We start from the raw sequence: 13,122 nt of genomic DNA on the forward strand, positions 1-13,122 counted from the left end.
TTATTTTACATTTAAGTTTGGTTTTTTTTCCTTCCTTCCCCACCCTGCTCCCTGGAGCTGTCAGCCCCTCTCACCAGGCAAGGCAGGCCTTGTTGGATGCACATGTATTTATTGTACCACTTTGAGCACAAGGTCTAACACTGAAGCACAGGAGTGTCATTACAGTCTGTACAGCACCCTCTGAACACAGACAACACAGACATGCAGCCCTGCAGGCTCTGCAGCACTTCCCAGGGCTGCTGCACTGGGGAATAAAGACAGCTTGGAACAATATGAATCTCAACAGTGGCTCATTCTCTGACCTCCCCTAGGGTCTGGCTGGGTCTAAACAAGCATCCCATGAACAGAATTGTAAAATTAACAAGCTGAATCAATTATAGACAATTTTTAAAGAAGTTGCTTTATGCAACAAATACTTTACCTAAAACAAAATGAAAAAAAAAGAAAAAAAACCATGAAGGCCACATTTTTCTTCTCAAATTCTCCTGTCCTACCCTCTTCTACCTCTAAGTCAAGGAGCAGCCTTTCGCTCCCATTTTTTGTGAGGAGCTCAGGAGGTCCCAGCTCCATGCAGGCCAGACTTGGTGCTGTGGCATCATGAACAGAATTTGGCTCCTCAGGCCCAGCTCTGCCTCCATTAAACTGCACTCAAAGGCTTGCAAAGATTCGACTCCTGCCTTGCTGCAAGATGAACAAAACGCACGTTAAGAATTGCCCTGCTGAGGAAAGTGGAGTTTGGCCTTTTTTGCCCTCATTTCTGTCTCTGCTGCATTGGTGGCAGCAGATCTGGGAGCAAATGGATTCAATGAGCCACTGTACACACAAAGGACATCTGGAATGAGCTCAGCACACAGGTGGGGCTTGTTTGCACAAAGAGCTCATTCCTAAAAAGCTGCTTCACCAGCCTGGGCCCTGCTCAGCCAGGCCCCAGCCCCAGGTGCCCCCTCTGGAGTGAACAAAGGGGCCCCTGCTCAGCTCCTTCACCCCCTCAGCTCCTCAGCAGCTGAGGGGAGACAGACACAGGCCCAGGGCAGGGTCAGCCTGAGGGAGGCTTTGGGAAGGAGGAGCCTTCCAGCTTTGTTGTCCAAAAATGTGCTGAACATAGGAGAGCAGACATAAGGAGAAAATAAAATTCTGCAGGACCATGAAGGTGTGGGTTTGTGACTGAAAGGAGAAGAGATGACTGCAACTGAATTTGCAAGAATTCAATAAAGAGCAAAACTAGGAAGTTGTGACAGCACCACCAGCACAAAACCACAGGAGACCCCGTGGCTTTACTCAGGCTCAAAACCAGGTTTCTCTGCTTGCACCACTGCCTGCTGGAAACATAAATAATGTCTCATTATCTTTACATGTTTGAATTAAAAAGAGAAATGCCAAAAGCAAAACCTGCAAAGGAGCAGAGCTCAGTGCACTGGGGCCAAGCTGGGAGTGCTGGTTTGGTGTAAGCAAAGGGAAGGGAGAGGGCTCAGATCAGGACAAGCCTGTGACCGTGGCTGCAGCCAGAGGGGACGTGCAGCTCTGTGCCAGCCTCTCCCAGCACCACCCCGTGCTCAGAGCCACATGAGAGGAGGAGGAGGAGGAGGAAGCCTGCCTGCCCCGGGAGTGGTGGGGGAGCTGCACATACCTTGAGTCCCAGACCAGGGAGGATCTGGACCCCGCAGGATTCCCAGCCTCCCGTCCCCCACAGCGGTACCTGTGCCGTCCCTGCCCTGCCCCCTCTGCACAGATCACACAGCTCGTGTCTCTGCTTCAATCTTCTGCTCCCCGTGGAGGTTTTCCAGTTCCTGCACCTGGGCCACGTTCTGTCTGATGGCGATCTCGGGCCCTCCCCCGTACAGGGTGCTTAAATAAACCCAGGTCTCCTCGGAGATCTGCCCGTAGTCAGCACCTGGAAGGGAAACAGCAATCACCGGATGCAGCAGGACGGAAAGGTCAGGGCACCACAACGCCAGGATTTCCCCTCCAAACAGCTCCCCCCAAAGGCCCATCCCAGGAGGAGGAGGAGACACCGGGGGTCCCTCCACAAGGCCCCTGCAGTGCCACCTCCTGCTGGAAGCACCAGTGTGTTCTCCATCAATCCATGTCCACAAGCACCACATCTTCACATCTTTTACATCTCTCCTCTTCCAAACCCTGACAACCCTTCCCATATAGAAATTTTTCCTAATATCCAATCTAAACCTTGCCAGGCACAACCTGAGGCTGTTTTAACTTTGGGAGCTGGACCACAACAGATGCTGAGTGAAGATCACATCAAAAGCAACACAAGATCAAAGCTCCAGCACGAAGGGGAGTGGTGGAAGGGGCCTGGGGAGCAGCAAGGCAGGAGCTGGGGGTCTGCAGAACCAGTCACAGCAGCAATCTGGGCATGCAGGAGCTGCCACTGGAGAACTGGCTCACTCAGGGCAGGGGCAGGGTAGAGAACTGTCATCCTCTGCGACACCATCTTGCTCTGTGACTTCATTATGCACAGCCAGATCCAGTGGAACAGTCTCCTTTACCTTTTAGGAGCACCTCAGGCAGTAAGCACCAGCCTTACCCTGCTTCACTTGCACGTGGCCACCTGGTTTTGTGAGGGCAATCTTGGTGTTGTCAATTGGTCCAGGGGGCTCTGCAGGAGAACAAACATGTCAAAAACAATCTGATTTCCTTGCTGCCTCCAGATTCAGATGCTTTCCTAACTTTTCTTGATCATTTTTGTCCTGCCCTGGGGACCTGCAGGCAGCCCCAGTGGCTGGTGCCTGAACCCTGCCCAGCCTTGTCACCCCAGCCAGGGCAGTGCTCAGCCAAGACCCAGCAAATGGACTCATTTCCATTCCCCCTGCCCCCCGACAGACCCCCAGTGTCTGATCCTTACCATTGTCCTTGCCCTTGACAAAGGCCTCCCACTCCCGGAACCACTGCATGCTGATGCAGTAGATGACACTTGGAGACTCCTCTGCCTGGAAAGCCTTGTTCAGCTGGGACAGCAGCAACAGAGAAACAGAAAGGACTTAGCCACTCCTGAGATCTTGGGGGACCCTTGCATTAACTGTAAGGCCAGTTCTTCAGAAGATCCCCATGGAATTCCCTCCTCACCCCCTGTTCTGCTCACAGAGCAGGCACAAGACAAGGATGGTCTCACACTTTCTGTCTGCACAGCATTGCCATGCCCCAGCTGCCCCTCTGCACTGGGGAACCCCAGGCCAGTCTCCTGGCTGTGCTGCAGATGACATTCTGGAAAACAGGCACTTTTCCAGGCCTGCATTCCCCAGCCCTGCCCTTTGCCTTGCTCCAGGTGCTTCCCATGCCAACCTTGATGAAGGTGTCGATTTCGATCCTCCTGCGCTTGGCCAGGGCTTCGATCTCCACTTGGCAAATGGAGCACACGTACAGATGGTTCACAGCAGGGCCACCCCCAAACCTGGGCACAGGGAGAGGCAGGGCAATGGAGAACTGCAGCAGAGTGGAAACTCTTCCCAGCCCTGCATCCTACTGACAGGGATTTTTATACCACTCCAGACACTGGCGAGGGAGGTGCATCTGCAGCTGAGGGCACAGAGCTGCCTTTATTCAGCCACACTTTTGCTCTTCTGGCTTATCTCTTGTTATCTCTTTGGAACAGGCACTGATGCAGGTCATCCTGGCTTAGATCAGGACACTCTACAAAAACTGGGAGAAAGAATGGAATGGCCATATTCACCTGTTGTAGAGATATTCCCACACGTTTTGGGGCAGAATCACAACCAGGTCATCAATGTAATGGTATTTATTAGGAGGGATCCCTGTGGAGGAAAGGCAAGTGGAAGAGTTAATCAGGGATCTCATTACTGCTGTGTACAACAGACACAGATAAGAAGGCAGATTTTCCATTCTGAGAACTCTGATTCCAGAATCTGCATTCTTTGCCAATGGAAGACAGTCAGAAGTTCATTAACTGTGGAGGTTTCTCAATCCACGGCCCTAATTTCCAATCAGGTGCTTCATTTCCAATTTAGAAGAGAGATTTACAAACACTGAGTGCTCCCCAGCATGGCTGATGAAACAGCAGCAGAGTCAGATGTGCTATCAGCTCCCTTCCCCAAACAAACCCCCAGGGCCAGCCCTGCTGACAGGGTAACACAGATAAACCCTGCCCTATCTGCTTTCTACAGGTTTGTTTTTAAACACAGAGAACTGAAAACTGTTGTTTCCCAGCACTAAACATCCCTCCAGGCCTCCAACCAGCAGCACAATGGGTAATTGTCTCATCCCTCCCTGAGCAGGCTGGAGTTTCTGCCAAAGAGATTCCCACTGCAGCTTCCCCAGATCAGAATGGCAGCTGGAGCTTTTTCCTGCATTTGGAAGCATCAGAGGTGCTGCTCCCAGGTCCAGCAGCCTTACCTCCATGGGAGCACAGAAAGGTGTGGTTGGTGATGGGCCCAGGCTCAGCAAAGGTGTTGAATTTATTGAGCCACTCTCGAGAGATGTAGAACTGAAGCAAACTGTGCTCCTTCATGCTGGCCAGGGACACGACCTTCTGACGCTCTCTCACAGCCTCCTCACTGCTTTTCCTGGAGCAGGGAAAGGAGAACTCCATGTGGGAAATGCATTTGCAGGTGTTCTGTGCCCAGGAAGGGGCTGAGGGCTCAGCTCACCTGTAGAACAGCACGTAGGCTTCTGCATTCTGCACCACGGTCTCATGCACCTCGGTGACATACTGGTCATCGAACTCGTACCACTGGCCATTGATCACGTTCTGGCAGTAGGCAATGTAGTGGCCACCTGGAACAGAGAGCACAGCACTGCTGGGATCTGCAGTGCAGACAGAAGGCAGGCCTGGGATAATGGCAGCAGCACAAACAGGATTAGCTGCTGGCACAGAGCAGAGAGAGAAACAAAAAAAAAAAAAAAAGGATAATTCCTGTTCAGACAAGCTTTGCTGGAGCAGCAGAGCCTGGCACTGTCACCCTGATTTGCCTTCCTTGGAAGAGCCTCTCAGCAAGACTGAACAGTGGGAAAGGGTTTGAGCCAAGCCTGTGGGAAGGCTGAAAGAGCTGCAGGGGATCTGTCAGAAGCTGCTCGGTTCACTTTCCAAAGGGCAGAGGCTGCTCAGGCTGAGAAAGGAGGGGGTCCTCACTCACACTCCTCCCACCCTGCTCCTCTCCCAGACCAGGACTTACTGCCAGCAGTGCCGTGGTGACAGATGACAGACAAGAGGTCATAGGTGGTGATTTGGGACACACACTCCTTGGCCAGGAAGGGTCTCAGGTCCAGCCCCTCCAAGGGGAAGGAGACGTGGCTGTTGATCTTGAAGGAATACATCACCTCGTGCCGGAACCGTTTCAGGTGGATGCAAAGGATCTAAAAGACCAAGGACAGAAGACATCACAGAGCAGTTTTGCCACGGCAGCTCTGGGAGCACAGCACATCTTTGTGTGTCTGATCTTTGCAGGAGTTCTTTGCCTGTTTCTCATGAATCCTGCTGGCTCATCAGCTTAGACTGAAAAAGTCTCTTCTGATCTAAATACAGATTAGATATTTTTGCCACCAAAAACCCTGCTGGTTTTATTCTATCTCTGGCCTCCTGACCTCCTCAGTGGCTGCTAGAAGAGAATTAGGAAACAAGGTGCTTTTACCCACCTCTGGGAGCCGCAGGACTTTGCAGTACTTTACTCCATTCCGCAGCCTGAGGGAGGAAAAGAAACGAGCTGTGAGGACTCTCTAGAGCAAAGGCATAGCTGGGTCTTGCTCACTTTAGAATCCAAGACAAATCCTGAATTCCAGCAGAATTGTCCAGGCAGAGGACACAGCAAAATATCTGACAGCAGTACAGAGAAATTAAATTCCAGAAATAAAACTCCAGACATGGAACACAGAACAGATAAGGCCAACTTACTTCTTGCACCGTTCACAGCTGTACATGTTGTCCCCTGCAGAGAGAAGAGAGCCATTATGCAGCTGCTCAGAGCATACAAGGCTGACACAGCTACCTTTCCACAGTGCAGAGAAAGCAGATTAAGAGCCTTTTGGGCAGGCCAGGGATGAGAAAAGATCAAAACAACTCCTCTCACTAAGTGTAGGCAAGAAAGGGATGCAGCCAATTAGCAGGAAGGATGAGAAAGTGAAGAAACTGAGGACCCACAGCACTCAACCAACCCACAGCTCTGTCTGCTCCTCACTGAGCACACTCTCACCCAGATTTCCCACCCCTGAGCAGGTAGAAAAGTTCCCTCCTGCTCAGAGATGCTGAGCTGCCAACTTTTGGCATTGCCAGTCTCTAATGAGAAATCCTAGAATCTCCTAGAAATCCTCACTAAAGCAGGATTTCTAGGAGATTTAATCTGCCTTCGAAATGCTTATGGAATGCTCCTCCATGCTGTCAGACCCCATGGAAAAAACTCACCCTTCAACTCATCTGCTGCAAAAAAGGCAGCAAGGCAATCCTCCAGTGTCACCACGGGACCCCAAAACCAGCTAGGGATACAGGACACCACAAATCTGCAGAGGAGAAGAGATTAAGAGTTATGAATAAAATAGCTGAATGCTTTGGTACACAAAACCCCAAGTGGATGATAAATTTTCTTCTAGCTGTAGGTCCTAAGCTCATCCCACATCCCAGAGGAGCAGGGAAAGCACAGCTGCTCTCAGCTGATGTTCCTACTCAAACTGGAAATGATTTGGAAAACTACACCAGGAATTAATTTGCTCTGGAGGACAAGTCTGAGGCAGCAGTGAGGGCTGATCAGCTGCACAAGAGCTCTCAAGTTGTGTGACAGATCTAGAGGAGCAGTAACAACTGGCCCCCATGAAAAGGCTCAGAGCCCTGTGAGGTACCACACACTGTCCTCCAAGGAAAGGCTCCAGCTGACATGCCAATGTTAACACCACTGGTTAGGGACAGCTGCCTTCCAGCACTGCAGGGCAAATCCCAGAGAACAGAGGTGCTGCAAGGGGAACACACCTCCGGATGTACTCCATGATGAAAGCAATCCAGCCCTGTGAGGCATAGTTGTCCCCACATGCTCCTGTCTTGGCTGGCACATTTTGGTAGATGGCAGAGTGCAGCTTGGCCAAGTCCTCCTTCCCTGGGATTGGGAGTGACAGGTCCTGGAACGTCTCCACTGTTGTAGAAACCTGGAAATATCCAAGAGGAACAGGTCAGGGTTTCCCATGTGTGTAATGGAGCTGACACCTGACCTTCATCACCTTTTATCACTGCTTGGATTTAGCCTAGGCTAGAAACCTGAGCTGGCAGCAGCAGCAACTCCCTGTGGCTAATTATTCTTCCCTGCTGTCAGCACTGACTTCTGTCATGGGCTTTGTAGCACTGGACTCAGTTTCCTAATGTGAATGTGATACTGCTGGGTCAGCTCAGTAACAGATCAGCAAACACAGAAACACATCTCCTTGGCATGGCAGATTCTCACACCTCCCCTGCCATCACCTATGGCCACATTAGCTGCATCCCACAGGGTTTGGAAAGAGCAGCACCATTCCCTAGGAAGAGATCTACAAGCACAAAGGCCATGCTGGTGACTGGGAGGCCCAGGACACTCACTCTGTCACAGGTGAGGCACTGCACCAGGCTGAGGATGGAGCCGTCAAAGATGTCGGAAATCACGCTGCGGTACCGGAGCTCCTTCTTCTTTTTCCCAGAAGCCTGCATCTGGGCTGGAGAACAGGGAATGACCCCCTCAGTCTCCACAGAGTCACACAACCACGTAAGAACACGGGACAAGCATTGTCCTGATGTTCAGACCCCATCCCAGGGACATGGTGAGGCAAGTTGTGAAGAGGACTCTGCTGCTGCGTGTGGTACAAGGGAGAGGAAGCCAAGTGAACCAACACCAGCTGGCTCTCAGGAGGCAGAAACTGTTGTACTGGAGCTGCTGTTTCCAGCCTTTTACATGTTTAGAAGCCCAGCCCTGCCACAGACAGTCCCTGGTTTTCTGAGATCTTGTGACACTTTGCTCCAAGCTTTGCATTTCACTTCCTCTCCCCCTCACCTGCCCCTGTACTTTGTCCAATTTTTTCCCCTCTGACATTTACCAGGTGTTCCCCAAGTGTCTCACACTGGAGAGGACTCTCCACAGCAGGGACTGGCCAAATGCAAGGCTTTGTTTAACAACAAACCCCATCCCCACACACACGTGCAGGCACACAGAGTGGTTTTCATGCAGCCAGAACATCTGCAGCTGTGCTGACCTCAGCCAAGGGGCTGAAGAAAGAATGTCCTAATGCAGCAGCTGGAGGGACAGTGGTACAAGCACAAGCCATTGTGTTTGCAGACTGTGCAGCACTGAGGGATTTTGATTTGCAGTTTGCTCTGGGATGAAGGGACCAGTTTGATAACAACACAAGCCAGGCTCTATTCTGCAGCCTGACAGGCTCCCAGCACTGCAGGGACATCTGCAGCCCTAATTCCATTCCTGTGAGCCCAAGATGTCCAAGAGGCAGGAAGCTCTGTCAGTAACAGCTCTCTGGCCCACATGCCATGAAATTCAAGTCTGGCAGACAAATGTTGGTGTATTTCCATACTCCCCTAAAGGGACAGAGCCTGTGCCTGGGACTTGAGAGCCATTTTATTAATGACAATCACAGCACGCAGATGCAGACATGGATCATTTGAGGCTCCAGTATAAGAACACACTAGAACATCACTGTGCCCAGAGCTTGACTATATCTGCAGGTTTACTGTAGTCTTTGCCAAATACTATTTTAGAACACACTGTCCAGGGGAACCAGCACTTCTTACATCTGTTAATCAAGAATTCATGATGGATTCCTTCTCTCCCCTCCTCTACATGCTCTCCCCTTTGCCTCCCAGCAATCCCTCTTTGCCCTACCTTTCTTGAGTATGTAGGAAGGTCCAAGCCTGGCAGGACTGGAGCGGGGAGGAGAGCTGGAGAGCTTGGAGTGCATTTCATGATGGACTGGACTGCAGGGGCGCGAGGAGCAGCGCACATAGGCATCATTGTCAGGTTCTGTTTGGGAGAATGGGGAGGGAAAAGGGCACTGCTGAAAACCCCAGCTATGAAAGACAACTCCATTGTAATCTGTGTCAGCCTAGCTCTGTGTTCCAGCACAGAATCTTTCTCAAAGGCACAGTTCAGTGTCCATTAACTGCGCTGCTTGCACAGGCTGGCAGACACAGCTCCCTCAGTCACAGGAGAGAGTGCATACGGAGCTGTACCTAACAGCTAATAATTACATACTAAAAAACCCCAGAAAACAACCTGCCATTTTTTCACACTTATGACTAATTAGATTTTGCAGCTTGCTCTTGTAGCCCTAAACCACACAGACAGCATTGCTGCCTTCAGTGCCAGCTGGCAGAGTAAGACTCTTACATAAAGAAGCGTTGAAAGATCGGATATGTTCAGCTTGAGGTGACTCCACACTGCTGCTCTTTTCTTTTCCCTGAGACACAGAAATGCTCAAACTGCCTCTCCCTTTTTTCTCCCTAAAGTCCACAGTCCAACATTAGCAAATACCTTCTGCCATGCCTTTTCCACAACTAGTATTTCCCGAGGTCAGCATATCAAATAAAGAGATGTACACATACCAAACTTTTTTTCTTAAAAGGCATCAATACAGTGCAGGCTTGGCAGAGGCAGCTCTCACTGCTGTACCTTTACTCAGCTCACAGCCTAGCTAAGCAACTCTCTGGCTCACTAAGTACACTTCCTTACAGAAGCAACTGTGCACAAAGGCAGGGACTGAGGAAAACCTTGGATGCAAAATCTTTTGAAACACAGAGAAGGAACAATCACACTATGTGTTTGCCACTGCACTACACCACAATGACTGTGGAGGATGGTAACACATCTTCCTGAAAATATCCCAACTGAAAGAGGGGTATACCTGGTGTCCTACATGGGCTGGCAGGACAGGGAGCTGGCAGCATCTCAGGTGAGGCTCTGCCATCCACTGGCATCATTGTAGTATCAACATCTGCATCCTCATCCACCTGCTCTGAGTTGCTGCGCCGATGGCCGCACGAGAACTTTCTGTCCTTCATCCTCTCTTTCTCTGAGATCCCTCTCCCTGCTTCATCCTGGATCAGCAGCTCTGTCTCTGCCAGGGAGCTGCTGCCCATGCTTCCTGAGGTCCGACTCTGGCCCTCTCCTTCACCCCTGTCACTGCTGGAGTCACAGGAGAGGAACTCATCCTCTGAAGGGCTTCGGTCACCCTCCCGCTTGTCCTCCTGCTCGCTGGTGTCCAGGTCCCTCGTCTCTGCCACAATGGGTTCCTTCAGTTCCTCGTGGAGCTGATCCATCAGGCAGCGCAGGAACTCCTGTGTGTCCTGAAAACCAGGATTCCATGTCAGTATGCAGCCAGAAATGAGGCAAAAGAGGAGATGGGTCCATTCACAGCTGATTCCAAGAGTGCCCACAAAGGTGAGCCTGCTCTGCAGCACACAGACCCAGCTGAAGCAGGGCCATGCACCAAAGGGCCTGTCTGTTACAGAAATGCTTTAACTCCTACATAATTAAAGGCCCAATTTTTTATCTGAATACCTTCAGCTGAAAGACTTTGAAAAGACAGAGAGCAGCTGTAGAAGGCAAATCAGGAGCACATTTATCAGGGTTTGCCACAGATAATAAGGGAAAAGCAAGGAGAAACCTGATGAAAACAGCAGGCCCTGGAGAACAGACTCCTTCCCACAAACACATCTTAGGAACACTGACTTCTGCTCACGGCAACTACCTCTTAGAGAGGGCAGATTAAAATCTTTAATAAACAGGGAGAGGAACCAGAAACTCAAAGCTGTACAGTCTAGCTGCAAGCTCCTACATTCATTATACATGGTAAAAGAGCTGGTACACTGGCTTCAAAGGAGCTGCTGGAAAGCAAGCTGGTATTTTGACAACTGCAGAAAGTTAATTACGACCTTTCAGTTGTTTTATGAAGTTTGGCTTTTAGCCTGCCCTGCCTACCTTTCAAATTTATCTCTTCAGATCAGAGTTTTCCAATCCAACGTATTTCACATCAAAGACAAATATAGAAGTTCTTTCATTAATCATTATTTTTATTCTTTGTTTTGATTTCTTGTCACTATCACATTTTGATGCACTGTCACTTCTCTAGTAAATTTTCTAATCACAGTTTGTTGTTTACATTTTTTCATAAAGAACAAACAGAAGAGCTACACTGATAAAGACTTCAAAAGAAAAAAAAGCATACTACCTTTAAATAAGACCTAGTTTTGCTGTAATTCCCCAGAAAAAAAATATAGAACATTCATAGCTTTGAATTTTTAGTGCAGATTTATCCAGGTTCCTCAACTCTGACATGAATAAATAATACCAAACTCCATAGAGCAGATATCAGTAGATCTCAAAGCTATTTATAAAGGATTTGACCACCATCATTTCAGAGGTGAGCAAGATGACACAAGGAAATGAACTGATTTGGTTCCAACAAGCCAGAGGCAAGCCTGGAAAAGAATCCAGGTCTCCTAAATGCTCTATCAGATCACTGATATTGACACAGAAAGGCCATGACTGCCACGTTCAAGCTCTTCCTTCTAAACACCAGCACCAGCACTGCAAGAATGAAGTTCTCTGTCTTTTGAATAATGACATGGGTTTTTTCAGGCCCCACCTGCTGTGCATAGCCTCGGAACATGGGATTAACAAGCTTGATTCCATGGGAGAGACTGCTTGGAACAACATAACTCGGGCTGTTTAGACATGGAAAAAGAAAAAAGAAAAAAGAAAAAAGTCAGTTTGCTTACTGGGCTTGGAGCCAGTTTGTCTAACAGGCCATAACAGAGGGTGTGGTGTGTAATTAAAGAGGCCAAAAGATAATTATGCACCTGCAAAGCCTGAGCAGAGATTTCTGCATGAGCTGGGTGACAAACACACCAAGAGACAGAAACACCTTCCAGTCATTTCAGTCTGTCTTTCCAGAGAGACCCTTCCCCAAAACACATTTCACTTCCAGCTCTGTCACACCTTGAGTGTGGGAAGGGATTCTTTCCAGAGCAGAGTTTAGCAATTAGTGACTTTGTTTGATTTTCCAGCACCATGTTTGTCTCAAAATCTGGGCAGGCTGATCACCCAGTAAATGAGATCAAATAAATCAATGTTAAAATGACATGATATTGCTTCAAAGCCTGCAGCCTCCTCCTTCACAAAGACACAGTTCACCTTGCTCCATGTCTTACTTATTCCTTGTTAATAATGAACTTGAGGCAAACATGCAATGCCATTTAAATTCCTGTTTTGCTGGGGTTTAATTTATTGCACAGAGCAGACATCTTCAGATTTAAACAGAGCTACATAATTTTGCACTGTCCTTTGAACAGGTCCAGAATTTGAATCAATAGCAAACCAAAATGTCACCTGCATTTTCCACTCTATTCAGTAAAAATCTCTGAATCTCTTTTTTCATTCAAATCATCAATTCCTCTGCTAATCAAGAGCAGTGCAATTAAGTGCTGGCCACTGAAGTCCATATAAAATACTTGGAGATAGCCCCAAGTATTCCCTTACTCCATCATTTTTTCTTCATTGCCACCAGAGGAACTATATTTTTAAAAAAAAACACTTCCTTTTTAAAATTGTAATATTAAGAATTAATTCTTTTCACTGACATCAGTGTGCCTATTTCATCAGCAGCAGCAGGAGATGGGATCTCCTGGATGCCAGGGAATCCTCACATCCCCATCCATGCAGGGGGTTAAATCACTGCCTCACACAATGCCCTTGTCCCTGAGGATCAGATTTCCTCTCTGCCATGCCAGACCTCAGAAGCAGCACAGCTCTGAAACCTGGCCAGGTTAGATCAGGGGTCACCACTCACCGTTTCTTGTGCCAAACCTCGGACACCAACTTCTGGTAACTTTTGCACAGGGCAGGTTTCTTATCCGTACGGACCAGTCCACCACATTCCAGGAAAAACTGTGTCAGAGGTGGGCTACAAGAGAAGGAAAAAGAGAAGAATTCAGCCCACAGAAATTTTTCCTCTGCTTCTATTTATTTATCAAAACTTCATGCAGGTCTTATCAAAAGCATGCTCAAGGTACTGATTTTAAACCAAGGGAAGAAGTGATTCCAGATGCAGATGTGACTCCTCACTTGGATCAAATGAAAAAGGCTGATCTGAACCTGCTCTCAGTACAGAAAAAGGTCCTGGAATAAAGTTTCAGCA

The 13,122-nt window shown here is 48.8% G+C and overlaps 1 protein-coding gene across 1 annotated transcript in view; it reads right to left on the reverse strand.

Moving 5' to 3' along the window:
* Nucleotides 1-87: 87 nt before the first annotated feature.
* Nucleotides 88-13,122, reverse strand: part of USP20 (ubiquitin specific peptidase 20) — a 15,892-nt gene continuing 2,857 nt past the window's right edge. Inside the window, exons 7-23 of the mRNA XM_005421288.3 lie at nucleotides 12,775-12,888; nucleotides 11,572-11,650; nucleotides 9,829-10,270; nucleotides 8,811-8,948; nucleotides 7,523-7,635; nucleotides 6,926-7,098; nucleotides 6,368-6,462; nucleotides 5,861-5,894; nucleotides 5,605-5,650; nucleotides 5,145-5,325; nucleotides 4,620-4,746; nucleotides 4,366-4,535; nucleotides 3,686-3,767; nucleotides 3,298-3,406; nucleotides 2,861-2,963; nucleotides 2,543-2,614; nucleotides 88-1,891 (exon numbers count right to left, since the gene is read on the reverse strand). Of these exons, the coding sequence (XP_005421345.1) occupies nucleotides 1,731-1,891; nucleotides 2,543-2,614; nucleotides 2,861-2,963; nucleotides 3,298-3,406; nucleotides 3,686-3,767; nucleotides 4,366-4,535; nucleotides 4,620-4,746; nucleotides 5,145-5,325; nucleotides 5,605-5,650; nucleotides 5,861-5,894; nucleotides 6,368-6,462; nucleotides 6,926-7,098; nucleotides 7,523-7,635; nucleotides 8,811-8,948; nucleotides 9,829-10,270; nucleotides 11,572-11,650; nucleotides 12,775-12,888 (2,239 nt within the window). The 3' untranslated portion in view covers nucleotides 88-1,730. The remainder of the gene's footprint in view (nucleotides 1,892-2,542; nucleotides 2,615-2,860; nucleotides 2,964-3,297; nucleotides 3,407-3,685; nucleotides 3,768-4,365; nucleotides 4,536-4,619; nucleotides 4,747-5,144; nucleotides 5,326-5,604; nucleotides 5,651-5,860; nucleotides 5,895-6,367; nucleotides 6,463-6,925; nucleotides 7,099-7,522; nucleotides 7,636-8,810; nucleotides 8,949-9,828; nucleotides 10,271-11,571; nucleotides 11,651-12,774; nucleotides 12,889-13,122) is intronic.

The sequence above is a fragment of the Geospiza fortis genome, unplaced genomic scaffold (genome assembly GCF_000277835.1).
Source record: "Geospiza fortis unplaced genomic scaffold, GeoFor_1.0 scaffold27, whole genome shotgun sequence".
Taxonomy (NCBI): Eukaryota; Metazoa; Chordata; class Aves; order Passeriformes; family Thraupidae; genus Geospiza; species Geospiza fortis.